The sequence below is a fragment of the Cannabis sativa genome, chromosome X, assembly GCF_029168945.1.
Source record: "Cannabis sativa cultivar Pink pepper isolate KNU-18-1 chromosome X, ASM2916894v1, whole genome shotgun sequence".
Classification (NCBI taxonomy): Eukaryota; Viridiplantae; Streptophyta; class Magnoliopsida; order Rosales; family Cannabaceae; genus Cannabis; species Cannabis sativa.
In genome coordinates, this window is record NC_083610.1 from 16362232 (window position 1) to 16384205 (window position 21974).

Sequence of the window (21974 nt, forward strand, 5' to 3'; positions counted from 1 at the left end):
ACAACTGCTCGCAACTCTTGTTAAGGAAATTGGGAATGAAATGCAACGCAAGTTATTTAAAACATTGCTTGCTCGCATATAGTATTAAAATTGTTTAAATGAGCGACCAGATCTGTGGTCCCATCGTATTGCGAGACATGAAGGTTCTTAAATCCTTGAGGAAATTCTGAATTTAAAATATTTGGATGGAATGACTCGATTTCTTCGTTTGAATCGTACCCTGACAATTTGTCATGTTCTCCATCTCGATACTTTCTGAATTTATCCTCTAATTGAATTATATGTAATTGGATGGAATCCATTGGTTGCTGATTTGCATTTTGGTTAAGTTGATTACGCAAATTGGGCGCATTTCGATTAAGGTGCTCGCGAAGGTCAGGCTGCCTTCGATTTAATCTCTCGCGCAAATCAGGTTCGCGATGCCTTTGTTCATAGTTGCGTACTGATCTGGTCTCCAAGTAGCTCTCGGACAACTATGTGAGTTACGTATGCTTTCTTGGTTAGTATAATAACGTCGAGATCTACTTCCATCTCGCATTTGTCTACTTGACCTACTATGCCTGCGGGATTGCGATTGTCCTGTGCTTGAGCTTGCTTCATCTCGTGTTGGTCTTCTTCTTCAGAAGAGATTGGACACACGTCCTCTACTTAAATATGTGTGTACATTTTCTCTATCTGCGCGAGAAGGACATTGAGGATGTCTCGGCAGAAGGCCACTTGACATTGGTTGGTTTCCAGAGTTTCTTTCATTATCACGAGGAAATCCCTGGTTCCCTAGTCGAGGTTGTCTCACCTCTTCATTCATGCGAGAAAATTGTAGCATGTCAGTTCGTTCATTCCCTTAGTTAGGAAATTCTTGGGAAGTTTGTGGAACATCTCGTCGATGTTCTTGATTCCTTGTATTATTAGGATTTGGTTGATTTGCTCTATCCATTGGGACATCCCTTGTATTCTGAGGTTGTTCCTCTTGAGTATTTGGTGGATTCCCTTGGTTTTCTTCTTGTCTCCTGGTTCTGGAGCCTCGTGGTCTCCTTACAGTAGGATCAAGTTGGTTTTGAGGAACTGTTCCATGTGTAGCCCTGGCTGTTGCGGCTTCTCTCTCTCCAACTCAGTGTTTCATCGGTTTGATTCAACCAATCGTTGTCGAAGTTGCTTGTTCTCTAATTCTACCAATGGTACGTATGTGGTAGGATCATAGGCATCCTCACTCCTCCTTTCTGGGATTTGATCACCATCAACATTGAAATTCCCATTGTTCCTCCCTGAACGTGGTGTTTCAGATGTAATGGGTCTTTGAGATCCCATTGGTTCTTTGCCAGGATGACGAGTTGTTTCCTCAGGACGATTATCGTTATGTTGATTGTTATCAGCAATTTAATATAGGTAGATTGTGTTTATGAGGAGGGATTTTTCTGAGTTTTTATCACCAAGAATCTCAATGAAAGTACCAAACTGTTAACGCAGTTTTCGTTAACCAAATAAATAGCCTTTTTTTGCAATAAATATTCTATAGAAATAAATGAAAATGAAAGACACTAGATACTTTACGTGGTTTTGTAGTTAAAATCTACATGCTCCACAAGTCCTTATTATTAGGGATATTTTCTGGATACAAAATACAATCTCAATATTTGAAATAATAAGATTTTATCTCTCAAATTTGCCGTCCCTTTTTCCATGTATCCTGCCTCTATTTATAGGAATATAGGTTGATAGCTATTCTTTTTTGGGATTGATTCATTTACAACTATTAATGAAACATGGACATTCCACACGTTTCATTTATTCACATGGGATAATATCTAATAACCACTCAACCACTCTTTATTTTTATCATTTAGACGGTTATACTGACTAAGAAAGTTACATCTCGTCAAACATGAGTTCTCCTTCTTATCCATCTTAATAGAAAAACACGCATGTGTTGGGGAATATTTCATCTACCTATATTCCTTCATTTGTATTATTGATGCGAGATGATCATCATGCTATGAGTAACGCGAGGCGATTGAGTGTCATAAGTTTTTCTCTTCTCGGGAGAGGGTTAATGATATACGAGGTTCTTGACCGTCTCGTCTTATATAATTTATTACTTTGTCTGTCCCAAGGTAAACATGTGTCTCGTCAATTCCAGTTTAATAGTTATTATTCTTGTCTCGCATAAAACTAAGCAGCCAACGAGTTTGAGCATTTCTATCCAACTTGTATTTAATTGGAACGAGCTAATTAAATTACATTAATGATGTAACAACTTTATTATATTCCTTAAGTTGATTCGTATTCCTACTGGTACATAGCCGAATTTCAGATATAACAGTTAAAAATTTAGAATGCAAAAATTTAGGTGGCGTTTGGTAACACTTTTGTTTTTAAATTTGTTAATCACAAAAATAAAAGTTAAATTTTTGCTTTTAGAAATTTATTTTTTAATTTTACAAACAAAAAGTAAAAGTGTGTTCTTTAAATTTCATTTTTATTTTCATTTGTTGATTTTATTTAAGTCGGGTCTAGGTCCGATGCCAGGATCGGAGCCAGTTCTGGGGTCGGGGCCAAGGGCCAGGTGCGAGGTCTATGGCTGGGGCCAGGGGTCCAAGGTCTGGGATTCGGATTTGAGGCCAGGGTTGGGGTCGGGGCTGAAGGATTGGGTCTGGGGTCGAGGTCTAGGTCAGGGTCCGGAGTCCGAGTTTGAGGTGTGGGGTCTGGATCTGGGTTTGGGTCTGAGTCTGGTATCCGAGATTCGGGTCAAGGTCTAGGTCCGGGTCCGTATTCTGAAGTCTAAGTTGGGGTCGGAGTCTAAAATATTCATTAAGAAAAAAATTTATTTTAAAAAAATTTTAAATGTGACTTTTTTTTATTTTTAAAATTTTTAAAATTTTGATTCTGAATTAAAAAAATTAAAAAATAAAAATAATTTTATAAATATGAAAATATTTTTACTTTTCTTAATTTTAAAAACAAAAACTAATAAAAAATGTTACCATTGGTGAGTGCCAAAAATAGTCATTTAAAATCAATAGTGATTTGTGGTTTTATGTAGTTAATTATGGTTTCATAGAAATATTGTCGTTTTCTAAAACCTAAACGACGAAAATTGGACCACGCTTACAAGACCAACTCTGTGTGAGAGAAATTGAGATGGACAGTAAGGGTTTAGTTTAGGGTTTTCTTCTCTCTCTTCATACTGTGAGAAATGAGAGGAACAGAGCTTCCATTGAATCAAACCCAGAAGGTTCGTTTACAGAGAGCTCTCGATAAACTTGAGTCTCTTTCTTCCAAGTCCAATTCTAATGCTTCCGTCACAGTCGCAGATTCCATTCCTGTTAACTACGAAGATGGCGTACTCAAGTACCTTTCTCTCATAACCTTTATAATCTGAAACTGGGTTTTTATATGTAAAAGTATATCTGGCTAACTCTGTTTTTGTCTGATCCAGGGGACATGGAACCTCAGAACTCAATGGTGAGGTCGTTGCGACAGTTTGCGGTATTGTGGAGCGAGTCAATAAGCTGGTCTACGTTCGTGCTTTACGGTCCCGGTACAAACCGGAGGTTGGAGATATCATAGTGGGTCGTGTTGTTGAGGTCATATAGTTACAAACCCATTTTTCTATAAATCTATTTCCCCGTTAATTTTCTTGTATGGTGAAGTTGTTCTTTAAGTGTAGGATTTTATTTGATTAATAAATAAGTTTTGTGATATAAATTGATTGCGTTATGTACTTTAAAGCAAAACTGAACTTACTATAATCTTACCATTTTCTGGGTTTTGTCATTGAAAGATATCAAACTTGCTTCTCTCTCTGTAGGTTGCTCCCAAACGTTGGAGAATAGAGATTAACTTTAGCCAGGACGCAGTTCTGATGCTTTCCTCAATGAACTTACCTGATGGTATCCAGGTATGTATACATAATTTCAGTGTCTGTCAAGGAACTGTTGCTGCAAAATTTGTAGTCTTTGGTGGTTTTAGGAGGTTTTTCTTTTGATTGATATTATTTCCTCAATGAATCATAGGGCATTTCATTTTTCTGATAGGCAGAGGCCATGTTAACAATCTGTAATGAACTGTAAAGAGAATGGAAACAAGGAATGATTTCCCTTTCCCAGTCATTTATGTGTTTCACCTGCACTGCAGTTGTTATCATTTAGATAGATGATGCTAAGAAGTATGTTGTTATTGTTTTTCTTCCTGGCATAAACTGATATTTAAATTCTGTTTTTTCAATTGCTAGAGGCGGCGTACTGCCTTAGATGAACTCAACATGCGCAGTATTTTTGAAGAGAATGATGTCATTTGTGTAAGTTCGTTTATTGGTTTCCTGGAAAAATACACTTCTTGATTACTTTATTAGATGAAAAGGAGAAGCCAAGTAAGGGAATTAGCTAATTTTAGTGTTAATTATTGTCTTCCAGGCTGAGGTTCGCGGTTTTCAACATGATGGTTTACATCTCCAAGCAAGAAGTCAAAAGTATGGAAAGGTTGGTCTTATTTTGTGATTTCATTTCATTCTTATTCAAATATGATAAACTGAAGATAAGAAATTAGCTCTTTGGCATGTATTAAAATGGAGAAAATCTAAGAACAGTACCCTTTTAACTTAGGGTACATTATTCCTTATTCCTTTAGTTAGGACAGTGTTAGACACCTGACCCCTCTGTTAAATTTACTTAATGTCTATTTACTTTTAAGATTATATTTTAACTACTTCATTATTTATCTTATGGAAGTGTATTCACCTTCTCCGCTGAAGTCAAAACTAAGCTCTAATTATTTGCATTGATAAGCCGTTACTGTTTTGTTGTATAACATTATCTGTGACCTGCTTATAAGGGATTATCATAGTTATTATGTATATTCTTCATTACAGCTTAAAAGAGGTCAATTGCTTACAGTACCTCCTTATCTAGTGAAGAGAAGGAAGCAACATTTCCATAATTTGGTAGACTATGGGATTGACTTGATTCTTGGATGTAATGGATTCATCTGGGTAGGGGAACATGTTGTGCCTGCAGATGATATGGTGGAAGATCAAACCGAACAACAAACCTTGAAATCTGATGTAACTTTGACAAGTCTCGAAGAACAAGAGCAAGTCTCTACCCCTCTTGAGATAAGACAATACATTTGCAGGACAGCAAATGCAATCCGGGTTTTGTCTACTCTGGGTTTTATTGTTACTGTAGAAGTTATCATGGAGATAGTAGACTTGAGTTGCTCTATGAATGTTGATATTCATCAAATGCTTGGTTCAGAGTTTTGTGTTTTGGTTGCCGAGAAAGAGGTTGAACGACGAACCTTGACCAAAAAGAAGAGATGAGAAAGAATTGGTTGACAGATCTTTATTGCAACCGATTTCTCTCAATGTAATTTTATCTTTTGTTCTATTTTACTAGCACCTTGATATTGATTTGAAAGGTTTCCCCTTTCTCTTTTATACTTGCATTATCAAAGTTTTGTTTCCTGACGAATTATTAGAAGGAAATGAGTTGGGAATGGAGAAAAAAAAGGATAGATGTTCCAGCTTTTTACTGTCAAACTCTTACAATCATACAATAGACTTAGTATAATGTATATTGTTGCACTTTCACTTTGTACATTTCAAAACACAGATATGCAAGAAAGGAAAAAAAAAAATAAAGTGACGAATATTCACATTCTCTTAGGTAGCAAATATTAGTAACCATACATGCATCAATGGCAAGAGAAACCATTGAAGTACCATACATATTGTGTAGTTTATATCATGAAACTCTATTGTAAAGAAAACTGTAAAAGTAAACAGTTATGTCAATTTTGTAGGGCTACACAAGTCTCGGGTTACAATTCATCCTTTTGGGGTGGTGATTGGAAGCATTGTTCATCCCAATAATAGGGAAACTTCAGTTTTGCTGCATTGTGAGGCATTGGCCAGTCTTCATATACGAACCTGAAAGCAAATGGAGACATAAACTAAAAACATGAAAATCAAATGTAAAAAGATTGTTGGAGATCATCTTTATAAATGTTAACCAGTAGAAAGATCTTCCACAGAAAATGCTTCAAAATCGAGTCATGCTATGTCATATTATAAAGCTTCAGATATGTTATTTTCATTTATTATAATCAAACCAAATAATAAAAAAAATTGCTGCTATTTGGCTAAGCCATCATGTATTTCACGATTCAACTCTTCAACCAACATGGACCTTTTGTGGAAGGTAAATGCAGAAAGTGAGAGGATGGCAGAAGTTAAAATACATACACTTTGACTGGGGGGCGAGAAATAATAACGAGCATCTGCAAATCTTCATGTTCATTAGTATTCCAAACCTGAAAAAAGAAAGAAGGCATACTTAATGTTGCTAAACAGTACAAGTATTCTATGAGTACCAAATCAGCTTTCATTCTGTGGCAAGCTTATAACTTTTTTTAGTAGAAAATTTGTCCAATCATTTACCTGGTGAACATCATTAACGGGTATGATAAATGTGCTATTTGAGAAAATAGAGAACTCTTGTGGAGTTCCAGGATGCTTCAGGTGTGAGCTTGGAGAAAGATAGACCGTGCCAGTTCCTCTCAGCACAACAAAAACTTCTTCGCATGAATGCCTATGGATCGGTGTACGTGATCCTGGAGCAAATGTTTGATGCCATACTTCCACCTGTGAAAAGCCCAATTTTTGCACTTATTAATGCTTGGAAACCAGCATGTGGCATCTATTCTGTAATGAGCTTGAATCATTAGTTGACTCTCAAGTCTTATTAGCGACTTGTGAATTGCAAGGGAGCAAGCGCCTTCCGGCTATACTACAATATGAATTACTAGGATACTTTTCGCTTACTGAACAAGTGGTTACCCTACCTTGAACCTTCCCTTCTTCTAGAAACCAACTGTCATTGGTGTCTATAAAATATACTTATGAATCATGATGCAGATATCAAGCAAACCTTAAGCAAAAGATAAAGGTGGTCCAAAGACAAACTGAATGGAAGGCCCTAATTTCAAATCATATAACCAACCTACCAATCACATGATTTGTAATCAACTCTTGGAGTGTAAACATTGATATTACAAGTTCTATATGCACATCATGGAATTTTTCAATAAAAAAAAACTAGGGCCTCTGTATTAGCCGAATAAGCGGAAGAGGAATAACTACAAACTTCAAAAAAGAGAAAACATTAATCCAAAATAACTTATTATTGTATCATTAGCATATACCTCTTTCATCCCATGCATAACTGAACCTGCTATAGTAATGTGGGACAAGCCTGCCCTTCCATAGTTATCCTGTTCAAGCTCACTGATATTCCTTACTAATAATGGGAATCCTGCATTCATAATTTTACATATTTAAGGCAAAATGCAGAAACAACTTTTAAGAATCATAAGCTTAACATTTACATATTCATTCACGATAAAACACACTAGAACATAAGTCAAATTAAAGATAAAAGAAGAAAATACGAGGTGAACTCTTTGTGGGCTAAACAAAGATTGCTAATTCATTCATTTTAAGGGATCAGTAAGAATGTAGGGCCATTTCCTACTACCCTAATCCAAAATTACGAATGGTAAAAAGGAAAACACACACAAATTGTCACATATCACTTGCTAATTTTTCCACCACCAGCTAAAGATAAAAATAGTACATACAAAATTAGCATAACTGAACATGCAATTGCAAGACCGAGAAATATCATCGATAAAGGGTTCCAAACAGAGCAATATCCAAGTTAAAGCAGGTATCAAGGATCAACTTATAATCAACCACGAAAATATAGAAATTCTCAGCAGCAAATAAACTAATGTTCTTCATAAAAAAAAATTACATAAAATAAAAGTGTTAGCGTGTTTAATAGGCGAAGAGTAAAAGCGGGGGGGAAAAGAGAGAGAGGCGAAGATGTTATATACCATTAATGGAACACTTGGAAGCTTCAGAAGTTGCAGATAATAGAACGGAGCTAACAATGAAGAAGATAAACAAAAACCCACCCATTTTTTCATACACTCGCTCTGGTTCTGGCTACTTCCATAGACTCGAATACTGGTAATTGAATTGCTTTCAGTCTGAGAAACTTATTTAGTATTATAATTATATTTTATTATATTTTGTGGAGGTTCTAGAAACTATTCGTCGTTTACATGAATTTTGTTGCAAATTTATTTTTAAATTCTATTTTAGATTTTGTGTTTTTGTGAAAGTTATTAACTAGACATTTTATTTTATTAAATGATAAAATAGATTTCGTATTTTTCAAAATGGTACAAATAAGACTTCGAACTAAATTTTTGTCAAAATAAAACTTAATAATAATCCGATCTAGAGATATTTTAGTAAAAATAGTTACATTTTCTGTATTTGTTCTATTATGAATTGTTTTCAAGTTGGTTTTATTAAAAAAAAAAAATTGTTAAAAATTAAACTCATGATCCTATTTTTACCAGTTTGAAAAATACATGGTCCATTTTATTATTTAACAATACAAATAGTCTAATTAGTAAATTTTATAAAATACAGGGTCCAAAATAGTATTTACTCTGATAATAAAACATTTTTTTTTTTGTGTGAAAGTAGATGAATTCTCATTAAATCAAACAACAATATTACATCACTAATACAACTAAAGCTAAAGAGAACACTACTATTCACAACATTAACAGTAGGTTTATCTTTAGATGATATTTTCCTTCTGTCTAAATAACCAAATCAAATTTTTTATACCTTGTTTAGTCATATTACTAGCATGTTAAACAGTAAATAAACTATATTAAAAAATAAGTTTTTTACGACCAAACCCTCTCAACTATTATTCTACTTGTACTAAAGTCTCGGTTTGGGGTTTTCATCTTGGGGAAAAGTAATCGGGTCGGCCCGATTCTACAGTTCAGAAGGTGAAGAAGAAAAAAAAAAGAAAAAGATAAAAAAATTAGTTTTTCATGATTTTTAAACAATATATTTTGGTTTTTAAAATTATTTTAATTAAAGTATAATTTGGACCAATAAAATTTTAACACTTGGCATTTTTAAATGAGTAACGAATCAATTAAAAAAAAGACTAACGGATTTACGAAAAATGTCACCTTGAGGATTATTGCCGCTATTTTTTGACGTTGGGGACTTATCTGCATCAAACTGAACTTTTTAAGAACTTTTGCCGCAAATTTTTCTTTTTGAGGAGATAACTTTGGACCACACACCTCAATTTAGTATGGAAACTCAAATTTCTCTTATAATATTCATTATAGCATTGTTATTCTGCACCAGTATTACTTAGTACTACCTAAAAATAGTGCTTTGCGATTGATTAACGATATTCCATAAAAATTATTATATTTAGGGCCAGTTTGGCACAACTGTGCTGTGGGAAAAAGCAGCTGTAGCTGTGCTGCAGGGAAAAGCAGCTGTGCAGAACTGTAGAAAAAATTGATATGAATGTTTAGTAAATTATAAATTTTAAAGTGTTAGGAATTGTTAAAATTCTATTATAATAATGATAATATTTTAATCTAATTCATTATAATCACAAATATATATATATAAATAAATATGTTTTATAAAATTTTTATTTTTTTCCATAGTATAAATTTATATGCATTTGATAAAAATAATTTTTTAATATTTTTAAATTATATTTTTATCATTTGTAAACGAAAAAATTATAGTTTATAAGAAATTTAGGTTGATATTTTTTGTTAAAAATAAAAATATAAATATAAATATAAAATATTTTTTAAAATAAAATAAAAAGTTAGAAATTAAAATATTATTTATTTTAAATATTTTTCCTTCAAAAAAATTATTTTTATTTTTTATAATATATAATAAATAATCAAATAAATTTTTAATAAAAAATAATTTATTATAGAGTGTTTTAATCAAAACAACTTTTTCTAAAAGTTGAGTTGTACCAGCTTCAGCTTTTACAGCTTTTCCATAAAGTCTTCAATAAGCTGTTTTTCAACTGCTTACCAAACACCTTTTTGTTACATTTTTTTTGAAAAGCAGCTTTTAGCTTTCTCAAAAGCTGTGCCAAACGGGCCCTAAATTATATGGAACCTGATACTTAATTGCACCAATAACAGTAATACACATTAAAGGATGCTAGACACCTCTGATCCCTTTCATTTTAACATTTCTCAAAGGAGAATTTACAAAAATACTAAAATTTAGGTTAACTTTTACAAAAATACTGTCACGAGAAATTTTTTTAAAAAAATACTGTATCTTTTATAAAATAACAGTAAAATACAAAACAGAACAATTAAAAATAACAATTGAACAACTAAAAAACAACAGTGGAACAACAGAGAAAACTTAACACAATACACAATATTTTTTTTTAAAAAAAAAAACATAATATTTTTGAAAAAAATTATGCCCCATAATAAAAAGGGTAAATACCATTTTAGACCCTGTGTTTTGCAAAAGTTACCAATTGGACCATCTGTTTTGTTAAATAACAAAATGAACCCTGTATTTTTCAAAATGGTAAAAATAGGACCCTAGGCTTAGTTTTTGACAATTTTTTTTAAATATAACAAACTTGAAGAAAATTCCTAACACGAACAGATACAGAAAATGTAAATATTTTTGTCATAACACTTTTAGATCAGATTATTATTAAATTTTATTTTGACAAAAAATTAGGTTCAGGGTCCTATTTGTACTATTTTAAAAAATACATGGTCTATTTTGTCATTTAACAAAATAGACGGTCCAATTGGTAACTTTTACAAAATATAAGGTGAAAATAGTATTTACCTTAATAAATAAAAGAAAAAGAATGGAAAGTTTTAGAGCATGTTTGGTATTGTTTTCTGTTTTTTGTTTTAAAAAATTGTTTTTAGAAATGAGAACAAAAAATAGTTTTTGAAGTTTTTAAAACACTAGTCATGTTTGGTTAGTGATTTTTAAAAACAATATTGACCAAAGGTGAATTGGTTTTTAGAACAGAATACAACATTTTGTTGTTTTCAAAATTCTTGTTTTTTGTAACTTTGTTTTCTGAAAACTGTTTTTAAAAAATAAGGCCAAACAAGCCAAATTATTTTTAAAAACAATTTTCTGTTTTTAAAAACAAAAAACAGTTTTTTAGTAGTATGTAGTGTAAAAAGCCCCAACTCTATTCTTTGGGTGTACATACATAACATCGAATCAAAATTTAGGATGAGGGGCAAATGTGTCTTTTTATTTACCTTTAGAATTCCAAAACAGTCCCTTTGCTGAAATAATCTGGGCATCGGGCTTGCTCTGGTCTTCTATCTACTAACCGAGTTCTCAGCTACACTATCGGTAGTACTGCTCTCCTTCACATTCCTTCTATGGCGAATCAGACTCATTTCTAAATCTTTCTACTAAGGTACGTTACTTATGTATATTTCTTCCTTCTTTTCTGAATTATATTATTGGAATTTCCTTGAAACAAAACTGGTTATGCTGATATATGTGTATATATAATACTAAAAAGATTTTGGCTTTTGAATTTTGAGTCCTTAGATTATGGATTTATTCCATTGGGTTTGATATTCCTTGTCGTTTTTGCAGATTTTGGTACAGTAGTATAAACCCTTTTAAACATGAAGATAAGCTATAGTGCTATCACAAAACCCAGCTTTTTGCTTGTACATCCTGAGTTGCCAGCGATTATATATCCCAAACCTCACTTAACTTCAAATCCTGTTCTTCAAATACCTCGTAGACATGAGAGGTTTATTGGGTTGGTCACAAAGTCCCAGTATTCTTCTTATACTTCTGATAGAAGGACTAGAAATAGGAATAATTCTAGGGATTCATCTGTTCCAAAGGTAGACAATAAGCCCATTAGCTTGGGCAGGAAACAAGGAGGTTCCTCATCTCTTTATAGTCGTCCTAGTTTGCTAGAGATGAAGAATGAGAGGGTAGAAAACCGAGCCAGGGTTTATGAGTTCTTAAGAGGACTTGGTATTGTCCCTGATGAGCTTGATGGGTTAGAGCTTCCTGTGACAGTTGAAGTCATGAGGGAACGTGTGGAATTTCTTATCAGCTTGGGGCTTACAGTTGAAGATATTAATAACTATCCACTTGTTTTAGGCTGTAGTGTGAAGAAGAACATGATTCCTGTGCTGGATTATCTTGGTAAATTAGGTGTGAGGAAATCTACTTTCACTGATTTCTTGAGAAGATACCCTCAAGTACTTCATGCTAGTGTTGTAATTGACCTTGCTCCTGTGGTCAAGTATCTTCAAGGAATGGATATCAAGCCCAGTGATATTCCTCGGGTTCTCGAGAGATATCCAGAAGTTTTGGGGTTTAAGCTTGAGGGGACAATGAGTACATCAGTGGCTTACTTGGTTGGAATTGGGGTTGCAAGAAGAGAAATTGGAAGTATTTTTACTAGATACCCTGAGATTTTAGGAATGCGAGTGGGCCGTGTGATCAAACCCTTTGTCGAGTATCTTGAGAGCTTGGGAATTCCAAGGTTAGCTGTGGCTAGATTGATAGAGAAACGGCCTCATATACTTGGATTTGGATTGGAGGATAGGATCAAACCAAATGTTGAATCTCTTTTGGAGTTTCATGTTCGGGAAGCATCAATGGCTTCAGTAGTGGCTCAATATCCTGAGATTATAGGACTTGACTTGAAGTCTAAACTTCGTAGTCAACAAAGTTTGCTCAAATCGGTTATTGATTTGGATCGTGAGGACTTTGGCAGGATTGTTGAGAAGATGCCACAGGTTGTTAGCCTCAGTAAGGCACCTATGATTAAACATGTGGATTTTCTCAAGGATTGTGGATTATCCTTGGACCAACTTAGGCAAATGATCATGGGGTGTCCCCAATTGCTTGCCTTGAATGTTGACATCATGAAACTTAGCTTTAACTTTTTTATAACAGAGATGGGAAGGCCTTTGGATGACTTGGTTGCTTTCCCAGCATTCTTTACTTATGGCCTTGAATCTACCATAAAACCTAGGCATAGGATGGTCGCGAGAAAAGGGTTGGAATGTTCGCTTGCTTGGATGCTTAATTGCTCAGACGAAAAGTTTAAGCAACGGATGGATTATGATACTATTGAGCTGGATGAGATGGAGCCAGAGCCACTATTCGATATGAACACATTGATGGAAGCAAGAAGTGATGACTCAGGTTCTGAATATGAAGATAGTGATGACGATTATGAAGACTAGTGATAGTGAGTTTTGTGGAGAGTGAATTTATTCAGTACTGTAGAGGTGGACTTTTTCAGTCTAAGATCTTGGAGTCATCTTGTATAATCTAAATCCTTTCTTTGCATAATGAAGAGTAGAAGTATGATTTCCTTGATGGGTGATATTCATGTTGTCCAGATGATTTATGGGGAGAAACGTGAGCTCTTCTGTGCCAAAGCACTGGTTATTTTACAATTTTTCATTATGCTATAGTTTTATAGCCTTGGATCTATTAGAAGAATTAGAAGAATTACAATCTCTTGGGACTTCACTACTTTCTTCTTCTGTTTACCTTTTTTTTTCTTTTTCTCAAGTGTATGAGGTAATGATATAATGACACCTATGTAGCAACAAGTTGCTTAAACTTTGAATTAACATGAATGTAAATCTGCATGGTCACCCTTCAAAATGAAAAATGATTCAAATGAATTAATATGTTTATGGCTTCTCTCTATCTCTCTCACTCTCTCTTTTAAGTTGTGCTTTTTTTTGAAAAAGTAAGATCTTTTTAATGCAAAAGATGTTCTTAAAAAAATGTTTGGTGAATAAAATGTGAACTTACAAAATAAACAATAGTAATTTTCTATTTTAAAAGTCAAAGGTTTAGTATATAAAGCCGTTTATGCACTTATTTTTATTTATTTTTCAGGAATGTGAATATTCTTGTAAGATGTAATTTCAAAGTAAAAATCGGGAATTATTCAAAAAAAAAAAAAAGTAAATGTAAAAGTTGGGGAAAGCTTTGAATTAAACAAAAGATTTGGTCTTTGTGGGTTTTTTAGGCCACTCTGTTTTATCTTTGAATATAATTTAGAAGGTTATGCTTCACTCAATTATATATAAAAGATATTGCAAAAAAGAATTTTTCTACAACTCTTCCTTTTTTTAATGTTGGTTTTTTTTCTTATCTTTTGTAAGATTCTGTTATTGAGATCGACGCTTACTATATATATATATAGACTTTTAACTACTAATTTTGAACTTTAGGCAATATTTTCTTATTATCTATCCTAGTAGAGAAAAAATCCAAAAATAGTATTTAGAAAGACATTGAGTTGTACTTACAATTAAAAATGACAAACATACAATAAACAAAAATAATTTAAATTACATCCTTTCCTAAAAAGGGAATCTTTGGCATTCTAGATTTTTTTTTAATTTTAATTACACACATTTTAGCTGGTCAGAGGAGTCTTTGTCGTCTGTTGAATTCCTTGTTCTTAGCTGTCATTTAGTTTTGGGTAGTAATCTTTGTTGGTCTGTAGATAGTTACGTATTTTTAGTAAACTTAACAACAAACTGACTTCTTCAAGAGTCACATGTCCACCTTATTATAACAAAAAACAAACAAGACACAAATATATATGAGTATCATTAGATGCTTTACCTACTATTTTCCACTGATGGTCTCATGTGAAACACTCATATGTATCACTACATCAAGGAAAGATAAGTATATAGAAATTCAAATGAAGAAGTATTTTTTTTTATTTAAGCGTTTATATATTACAACCATGTTTTACTTGGGACTCGAACCCAGGACCTCCAAGACACACAGACACCCACCTATAGCCATTTGAGTTAGCCTCAAGTGGTTTAAATGAAGAAGTATAGTCATTCAGAAAGTAGTATGCAATTATACAAGGATGTATAAGTTATCTAAGCTGATTTGATTTGATTACACAAAATATTAAAAAGAGGAGTAATTATTATGAAAGCAGTTGTAATATTTCAAGAATTAATTATAATTAATTAAAGTATATTTTATGAAATATGAAGTAATATAGATTTTAGGAGAATAAAGTGAGTGAAATTAAAATCTTACTAAGTTACTATGAGAAAATAGACTTATTCATAAAATGAGCACATTAAGCGTAATTTATTAATTACAGAGATTTTATTAGATTGTACATGCAATATAAATATTATTTATGAAATAAAATATTTTTAGGTCTGATAACAGTAGAAACTCGATTGATTGGCTAGAATTATCACAACAGTATTAGTACGTGTGGTTTTGGTGTCGAGAGGTTTTAGTTGGTATTGGTTTTACTAGGGTAGTGTGGGGTAATTAGTTATGACTATTTTACCCCTAGCTTTAGAGTTTTAAGTAAGGGTAAAGTAAGGGTAAATTTGTCTTAAAAAATGACACCTATGTATTTCCAATAGTATAAGTATAACTCTTTAAAGTTGTGTTCTTAATTCTGTCATATCATACAAGTAATATTGTGTTCTTAATTCTTTCTTCAAAGTTGCTGGTGAAGTAAATAACAAAACAAAATTTGCAAAAGAAAGAAAAAAAAAAACAGAATTCAGGTGTATTAATGAGCACCCAAATGTTATAATGAAGTTTCCCCATATAATACATCATATTAACAAATCATTTGGGCTTGAATACCATGATTATGTATCTTCATGAAAAAGGTTGTCTTTTTCTTCTATAGTGCCCCACTGCTAAATCAAAATGCCTATTTATGGTACTCAATGGAAGAGAGCCATCAAAGGATTCCTACTCTTCTTTTTGCAACCAACCAAGCTGTAGTAGAAGAACACACAATATATTTCAGAAGAATGAATGAGAAGTAAGGGAGTAGAATTAAGATAGAGATTGCCTCAAGTGTTGAATGAAAACATACCTTCCATGCATACATGCCAAAGAAGGCTACAGTATCAGCAGACCAAACAACAGCAAAAGACTTCAAAAAGAAAGGAATTGCTACATTGAGTAAGGGGACTAGAAGGAAGAGATAGTTAAGAGCTTCCTTCTCATTTTTAGAGCAATCTCTAGCCCGTAATGATGGAATGGCTGAAAAAATTGAAATAAGTTACTTGTTATGTTATGATGATCGAATTCTACACTAGGGAAATAAGTTTGATTACATGATGAAAAAAGAAAGAAAGAAAGATAACTTACTGAACATCCAAATTGACCACATTCCCATTAGTCTCCATATATCTGGTTCATTTGAAGGGAACAGTAGATTAAAAGACAAAGCTCCACCTAACAACATGGAAACATAGCCTTGTACTTCAAAAACAGTGTATAAAACAGTTCCAGGGACTGCGGGGTTCTTGGAAGCTGTGGAAGCCCTTGGAGCAAAGGTTGCAGCAGTTTTTTGAACAACCTATATGAACAACATATCAACACATACAATATCAAATCGGACATTCCCGCAAATGGTAGAGAATTGAGTCATATATAAGAACACGGGCTACTCCACTCATTGCCAATTGGTTTTGAGATGGACCCCATGATTCTCGACATGGTATCAGAGCTATAGGATTACGATCCGCACCTATACAGATAGTGACCATGTCCATGATTCTCAACAAAATCTATTGACTTGAAGAAAATTGATGTGCACACATAAACTTTCTCCAAACTAATCATCCAAAACATCCTTACCCAAAACAGTACTAATCTTACCAAGCCCAGAAAACCCAATTGCCTTTGCTATCCCTTCTGACCCAATTCACCCAAGAGAGAGAGATATAGAGAGAGAAGAAACCTTTTTAAGATCTTTGTCAAGTGGAACAGAGGAGGGCTTAGTTGCTTCCTTGGATTCAAGACCGGTGGGTTCTTCCTCTACAGGAGGCTGTGTTTCAACTTGGTTGGAATTAGCATAAATTCTGAGGCTTCTGCTGAGAGAGGGAGTAGTGAAATGGGAGAAGGAGATGTGGTTGAGGGTTGAAGTTGAATTTGTGAGCTTAAACTTTGGTATTTGGTAGTTGCAGAAGGAAGTAGAGGGCAAAGCGTTCATGTTGTTGCCACGCTCTTGCTTCAAAGCAGAGTTGGATAAGATGTTTGAGGCAGCCAAGTCGTTACTCGTTACTAACTTACTACTACTGCTACCTTTACTTTATATTTGTATGAATAAAAGTTTTCTAAACGACATATAATATGTATCCGTACTATTCTAACGACAGGTCATTTGGAATCATTTTCCCCCTTCCCCTCCGGCCTTTGTAGTTTTATTAATTGTGTTTTTTCATATTTTTTATTTATGTTGATTAGAAAATGTGGGAAAATTATAACTAATAGTGTAAAATCAAATAGCTAAATTTTAAACAATTAAGGAATTAATAATGACAAGAGTAATAAATCAAAATCAATAATCATAGATATAGGGATAAATAGAGCATTAAAATTTAGAAATGATTAAAGGGTTTAAGTTTGATTAGATCAATGTGATTTATGACTCTACCTTAATTTTAATACACCACTGAAATCCTCTATCAAAAAGTTATACACTTAACCTGCAAGTTGTCACCCATATAAAAAAAATACTATTAAAAAGAGCAACTAGTAAGTTTTTTCAGCCAAGTTCCCATTCCATCATTCTTCTTTTACACAAAACTATCCATCGAAAGATAATAAACACACAACTTCTTTTTTCTCCGAAATAGGTTAAACTACGCCACGTACATCGAGCTGCTTAATTCACCAAGCTACCCCCTTCACCAAGCTATAACTAAATTATATTAACGTGCTTATTTTACCAAGCTCGTATAACAAGCAGCCTACTACCTATTCATAAGTCTCTTTATTTACTTTTTAAAGACCTACTCACGCACATACCTAAGATTAAATCATGTTGTACAAAAATAAGTATATTTTTTCTTCATTTTGTAATCTCATTCCATTACTAAAAATGCAGTCCTAATCCTTGTTACCGTAGATGTAGGAAAATAAATTTTGTTGAACTATGTAAATGTGTATCTCATTTTAAACAGTATATAAAAATTTGTATCACAACCTATACAAATCCTTACTAACCAGTCATTGAGACAAGTTTTTTCAAAGCCTGATGCTTGAGGTCGATTAATAAAGTTGTCCATTGAATTGGGATAACTTAAAATCACCTATCATCTCTGAACAACAATCACGGGACAAGCATTAGTAGACTCCTTAATCAACGGGATAAATGTTGATGAAGGAATGGAACAAGGTTATGTACAAGAGCTTTGGAAACTATTTGTAGATGGATTCTCAAATGAAAATGGCTCGGGGGCAAGAATCATCTTGGTATCACCCGGGCAGTTTAGATTCCACTACACATTGCGATTCAAATTCCAAGCATCAAATAACGAAGTAGAATATGACACTTTGTTAGTTGGACTTCGAATTGCAGAAGTATCAAAATCAAAGGACATCCATTATTTTAGCGACTCCCGACTACTCATGAATGACGTGTTGGGAGAATACCAGAAAAAGGGAATTAAAATGGCACAATATTTGGAAAAAAAATTGACATAACTTGGGGGTAAGTTTTATTACTACAAAACTGAGTAGGTCCCAAGAGAACAAAATTAAAATGTCGATGCTTTGGCAAAATTGGCCTTACAACTTGAGAGTGACAAACTCAATGTGGTGCCAATCGAGATACTTTACCAACCAAGCATTTGTGAGCTAGCTGATCAAGATGTCAAAATGATAGATACGAGACCAACCTAGATGCTTCAATTGTTGAACATCTCATGATTGGCCAACTTTTATGTATAAAATTCCAAGGTAAACCATTGTAGAAGGAAGGCTATATGAAAGAGGTTACTTCATGCTACTTTCATGATGTGTAACTACAGCAGAAGCCAAAGGTATAATTAAATAAATACATGAATAGGTAATTTGACAAGAGTGTTATTGGCCAACAATAAATAAAGATACACACGAATACGTGAAAATGTGTGATAAATGCTAAAGATTCTCTCACATATATACCGCGAACACCTCCTACAGAGTTGCTCATGATGGCATCCCTTTATCCATTTTCAGATGGGGATTTGATCTCATTGGTTCATTTCCCGTCGAACAAGGAGGAGCCAAATATGCAGTGGCTGCTGCCAATTTCTTTACAAAATGGACCAAATTCAAGTGTCTCATTTCAATCACTTCAAAGAAGTTCTTAGACTTTGTAGTCAAAAATATAATTTTTCGATTCAGAATTCTCATAAAGATAGTAAGGGTGTTCACAAAGTATCCGATCCAATCCAATCCGCACGATCCAATCCAATCTAATCCGCAAAATGCGGATATCCGCACTTGTGCGGATTGGATTGGATTGAAAAATCTAAAATCCGCACTTGTGCGGATTGGATGTTGTTTGGCCTCAAAAAGTAACCGATCCAATCCAATCCGCACTTAATTATATATATTTTTAAAAAATTATAATATGTAATATATATTAATTAAAAAAAGACACAAATTTCTAATTTCTTAATCTTTTTTAGTAATATATTGAGTTGGTGCATTTTATTTATTTTGTAATAAAAAACACAAGAAAAATAATTCTTATTCACATAGACACATACACATAAAGTTTAAATATATATATACTAGCTTATTTATTTTACTAATTAGATACATATATATATTTTAGTGTAAATCTAAAGATAAGTATATATATTGATATATATGTATATTGGTTTAATTTGTATATAAATAGAGATGGAAATAGATTATTATTAGAGATTAAGAAACAATAGTTTTTTTTTTTTAATTTTTTTCTATGAAATATTAAATAATTTATTATTAAAAAAATAACCGATCCAAAATAACCGATCCAAAATAACCGATCCAATCCGCACTATTGCGGATTGGATTGGATTGGATTTAAACTCTTATGCGGATCGGATTGGATTCAAAATATGAAATCCGCACTTAGTGCGGATTGGATGTTGTTTGACCAAAAAAGTACGGATTGGATCGGATGAACACCCCTAAAAGATAGTATCAAACGATGAGACTCAATTTCATAGTGACTTATTTACTGAGTTTTGCAAGAGAAAAATAATTATTAAAAGTTTCTCATCAGTGGTTCATCCACAAGAAAATGGCCAAGTAGTATAAAATTCTAAAAGATTCTATTAAAAAGAAACTCGACCCAGTCAAAGGAAGGTGGGTTGATGAACTACCACAAGTGTTATGGGTGTCGAGATTTTATGCCCTAAATATAATCTAGTTTCAATGTAATATTATTTACTATTGATAAGATCTGAAATCATATCTTAACTTTATCAGATATTTTTTCACATATATATTCCATAATTATATATTTAATATATAAGTTCTATTAAATTCCGAATATATAGTTATTCACAACTATAGTAATATCATCACAGTAGAAAATAATTATAATTATATGCTTCAAAAATATTTAGTCTCACTATTTATCAGTGCACCAGATTTATTAGTCTCACTATAATTATATGCTTGGTGACAGGGACACGCCTTGCTCTAACAATAAGTTAATCGTTTGGGTAAGTGATGGACGTCAAAGAAACACAACAACAAAGTCGAGAAGAGGGGGCTAAGTTTTGGTTCAGAGAGATGAGTAGGGGCGAGGAGGTTGTATGAGAGAGTTCTCTAGGCGAAGGATTGCTGCTAAAGTGGAGAAGAAAAAATGATTTTAATCGCCAAGACTTTCATTTATATGGGTGGCAACAATTCAAACATTTTTTAAATAAACGGTCTAGATTGATTCCATCCAAGTCTACCCCATCTAACAACTGAAGATTCGAAAGGTTTTCATTTAATACATCTTAAGAAAAAGAATAAAGTATTTATTACTCATCATTTCATGGCTGCATCTCCAACACACCAGAAACCTAGTGTCTTTTCAATTCCAACTGTCACTCGCTTCCCACGAGAAGTGCGCTTAAACTCAGAGCGTGAGCCTCACGACTCCACTAAGTAGGTACCACGCTTCAGCAAATTGACAGCAATACCACAAAACATGATAACCCTTCAGATGCCCGAGGGAATGCAGAAGACTTCTTTCACATTCCAACACTTGGTCAACGAATTAGAAAAATTAGACAAGCATCTAGGAGAAAGCTGCAAGCTCCCAACACTCATGAGTCTTGGGAGCTTGGGGGGTAAATGTTACCTGTATTCCCAAATGAAGTGTACAAGGCAATCGCGAAAGGGTGCCACGTCAGATTATGCATGGTTAGTATATACCCTCCGCCCCTCAGTGTCATAGAAGGTGTTATATACCAGAAGCTACCCGGAGGCCCTTTCTGTTAGTGAAGGGAGAAAGGACTTTGAGATTCTCATTAGTAAAACTACGATGAAGAAGGATCAGAAGTTATGAGTGCTCCAGGATGGTAGCAGGTTAGTCTGGTCGGGGAGAGCCTTAGCCAAATGTTCTTAGAACCTATTCAGGTGTGTCCTATGCAGAGCCACATGCGATGGTTGCATACTTTCTGACACCAAATTAAATTTTGTCCCTTGCGTCAAACATTGGTAATGTGCGTACGTGCTCTGTAGCTCCTTTTTTTTTTTTTTTTTTTTTTTCTAATGGCTAGTCTAGACACCAATTTTGCAAGGTGAAACCTTTGGGCGACACCGACATGTGTCTTTAGTCCCACGAATTGGATTGCAACAACCGAGCACCAGACGATGAGGAGGCTCTTTACCTACCAACGATCAGATTGTCATGTTGTAACATCAGCTATTGTAACGTGTTTGAGTACGAAACCCTAGGTGGGTGAAGGGTATGCCCTCACCCACACATGTGCCTATAAATACCCCTATTTTTTATGTGTAAAAGGTGAACAATTTTTACTTACAAAACCTTTGTTAAAAATTCCTATGAGCTTTCTTTTTCTCCAAGAGAAACAAAAGGAATACAGAGTTATATTCATACTGTAAACACTTGTAATACTTAAACACTCGCTGACAAGGTCAATACAACAGACTCGTGGATTATGGATTATTAACGCCCTAACCATGTAAAAAATTACTTGTCTATTATTTATTGTTCTATATTTTCCTTAAGCTCTAATTAATCAGTTTCCAAAAATCT

General features: G+C 33.5%; 4 protein-coding genes across 4 annotated transcripts; 2 read left to right on the forward strand and 2 right to left on the reverse strand.

Moving 5' to 3' along the window:
* Positions 1-3118: 3118 nt before the first annotated feature.
* On the forward strand, positions 3119-5533 carry LOC115703071 (exosome complex component RRP4 homolog). Its single transcript, XM_030630560.2, has 6 exons — positions 3119-3345; positions 3434-3581; positions 3806-3895; positions 4229-4294; positions 4410-4475; positions 4865-5533. Exons 1-6 carry the CDS (start codon positions 3191-3193, stop codon positions 5312-5314), a joined length of 975 nt encoding a protein of 324 aa, XP_030486420.2. The 5' UTR covers positions 3119-3190; the 3' UTR covers positions 5315-5533.
* Positions 5534-5631: 98 nt separating this feature from the next.
* Positions 5632-8053, reverse strand: LOC115703080 (auxin-binding protein T85). Its single transcript, XM_030630567.2, has 5 exons — positions 7891-8053; positions 7198-7307; positions 6434-6637; positions 6239-6306; positions 5632-5923 (listed from the first exon to the last, which is right to left on the reverse strand). Exons 1-5 carry the CDS (start codon positions 7973-7975, stop codon positions 5815-5817), a joined length of 576 nt encoding a protein of 191 aa, XP_030486427.2. The 5' UTR covers positions 7976-8053; the 3' UTR covers positions 5632-5814.
* A 3069-nt stretch (positions 8054-11122) lies between these two features.
* LOC115703061 (transcription termination factor MTERF4, chloroplastic) lies at positions 11123-13617 on the forward strand. The gene is made up of 2 exons (XM_030630551.2): positions 11123-11339; positions 11525-13617. Exon 2 carries the CDS (start codon positions 11557-11559, stop codon positions 13144-13146), a length of 1590 nt encoding a protein of 529 aa, XP_030486411.2. The 5' UTR covers positions 11123-11339; positions 11525-11556; the 3' UTR covers positions 13147-13617.
* A 1707-nt stretch (positions 13618-15324) lies between these two features.
* On the reverse strand, positions 15325-17025 carry LOC115703051 (protein RESISTANCE TO PHYTOPHTHORA 1, chloroplastic). The gene is made up of 4 exons (XM_030630546.2): positions 16677-17025; positions 16082-16292; positions 15804-15973; positions 15325-15703 (listed from the first exon to the last, which is right to left on the reverse strand). The coding sequence occupies exons 1-4, from the start codon at positions 16926-16928 to the stop codon at positions 15677-15679; spliced, it is 660 nt and encodes a 219-aa protein (XP_030486406.2). The 5' UTR covers positions 16929-17025; the 3' UTR covers positions 15325-15676.
* Positions 17026-21974: the final 4949 nt, after the last annotated feature.

Coding starts and splice junctions, on each gene's coding strand:
- LOC115703071 (XM_030630560.2), top strand. CDS start 3,191: ATGAGAGGAACAGAGCTTCCATTGAATCAAACCCAGAAGGTTCGTTTA. Junction 3,346..3,433: donor TACGAAGATGGCGTACTCAA/GTACCTTTCTCT, acceptor TGTCTGATCCAG/GGGACATGGAACCTCAGAAC. Junction 4,295..4,409: donor AAGAGAATGATGTCATTTGT/GTAAGTTCGTTT, acceptor ATTGTCTTCCAG/GCTGAGGTTCGCGGTTTTCA.
- LOC115703080 (XM_030630567.2), bottom strand. CDS start 7,975: ATGGGTGGGTTTTTGTTTATCTTCTTCATTGTTAGCTCCGTTCTATTA. Junction 6,638..7,197: donor TTATGCATGGGATGAAAGAG/GTATATGCTAAT, acceptor GGCTTTTCACAG/GTGGAAGTATGGCATCAAAC. Junction 5,924..6,238: donor TCTCGCCCCCCAGTCAAAGT/GTATGTATTTTA, acceptor ATTTGCTTTCAG/GTTCGTATATGAAGACTGGC.
- LOC115703061 (XM_030630551.2), top strand. CDS start 11,557: ATGAAGATAAGCTATAGTGCTATCACAAAACCCAGCTTTTTGCTTGTA.
- LOC115703051 (XM_030630546.2), bottom strand. CDS start 16,928: ATGAACGCTTTGCCCTCTACTTCCTTCTGCAACTACCAAATACCAAAG. Junction 16,293..16,676: donor TTGACAAAGATCTTAAAAAG/GTTTCTTCTCTC, acceptor TTGTTCATATAG/GTTGTTCAAAAAACTGCTGC. Junction 15,704..15,803: donor TTGGCATGTATGCATGGAAG/GTATGTTTTCAT, acceptor CTTCTACTACAG/CTTGGTTGGTTGCAAAAAGA.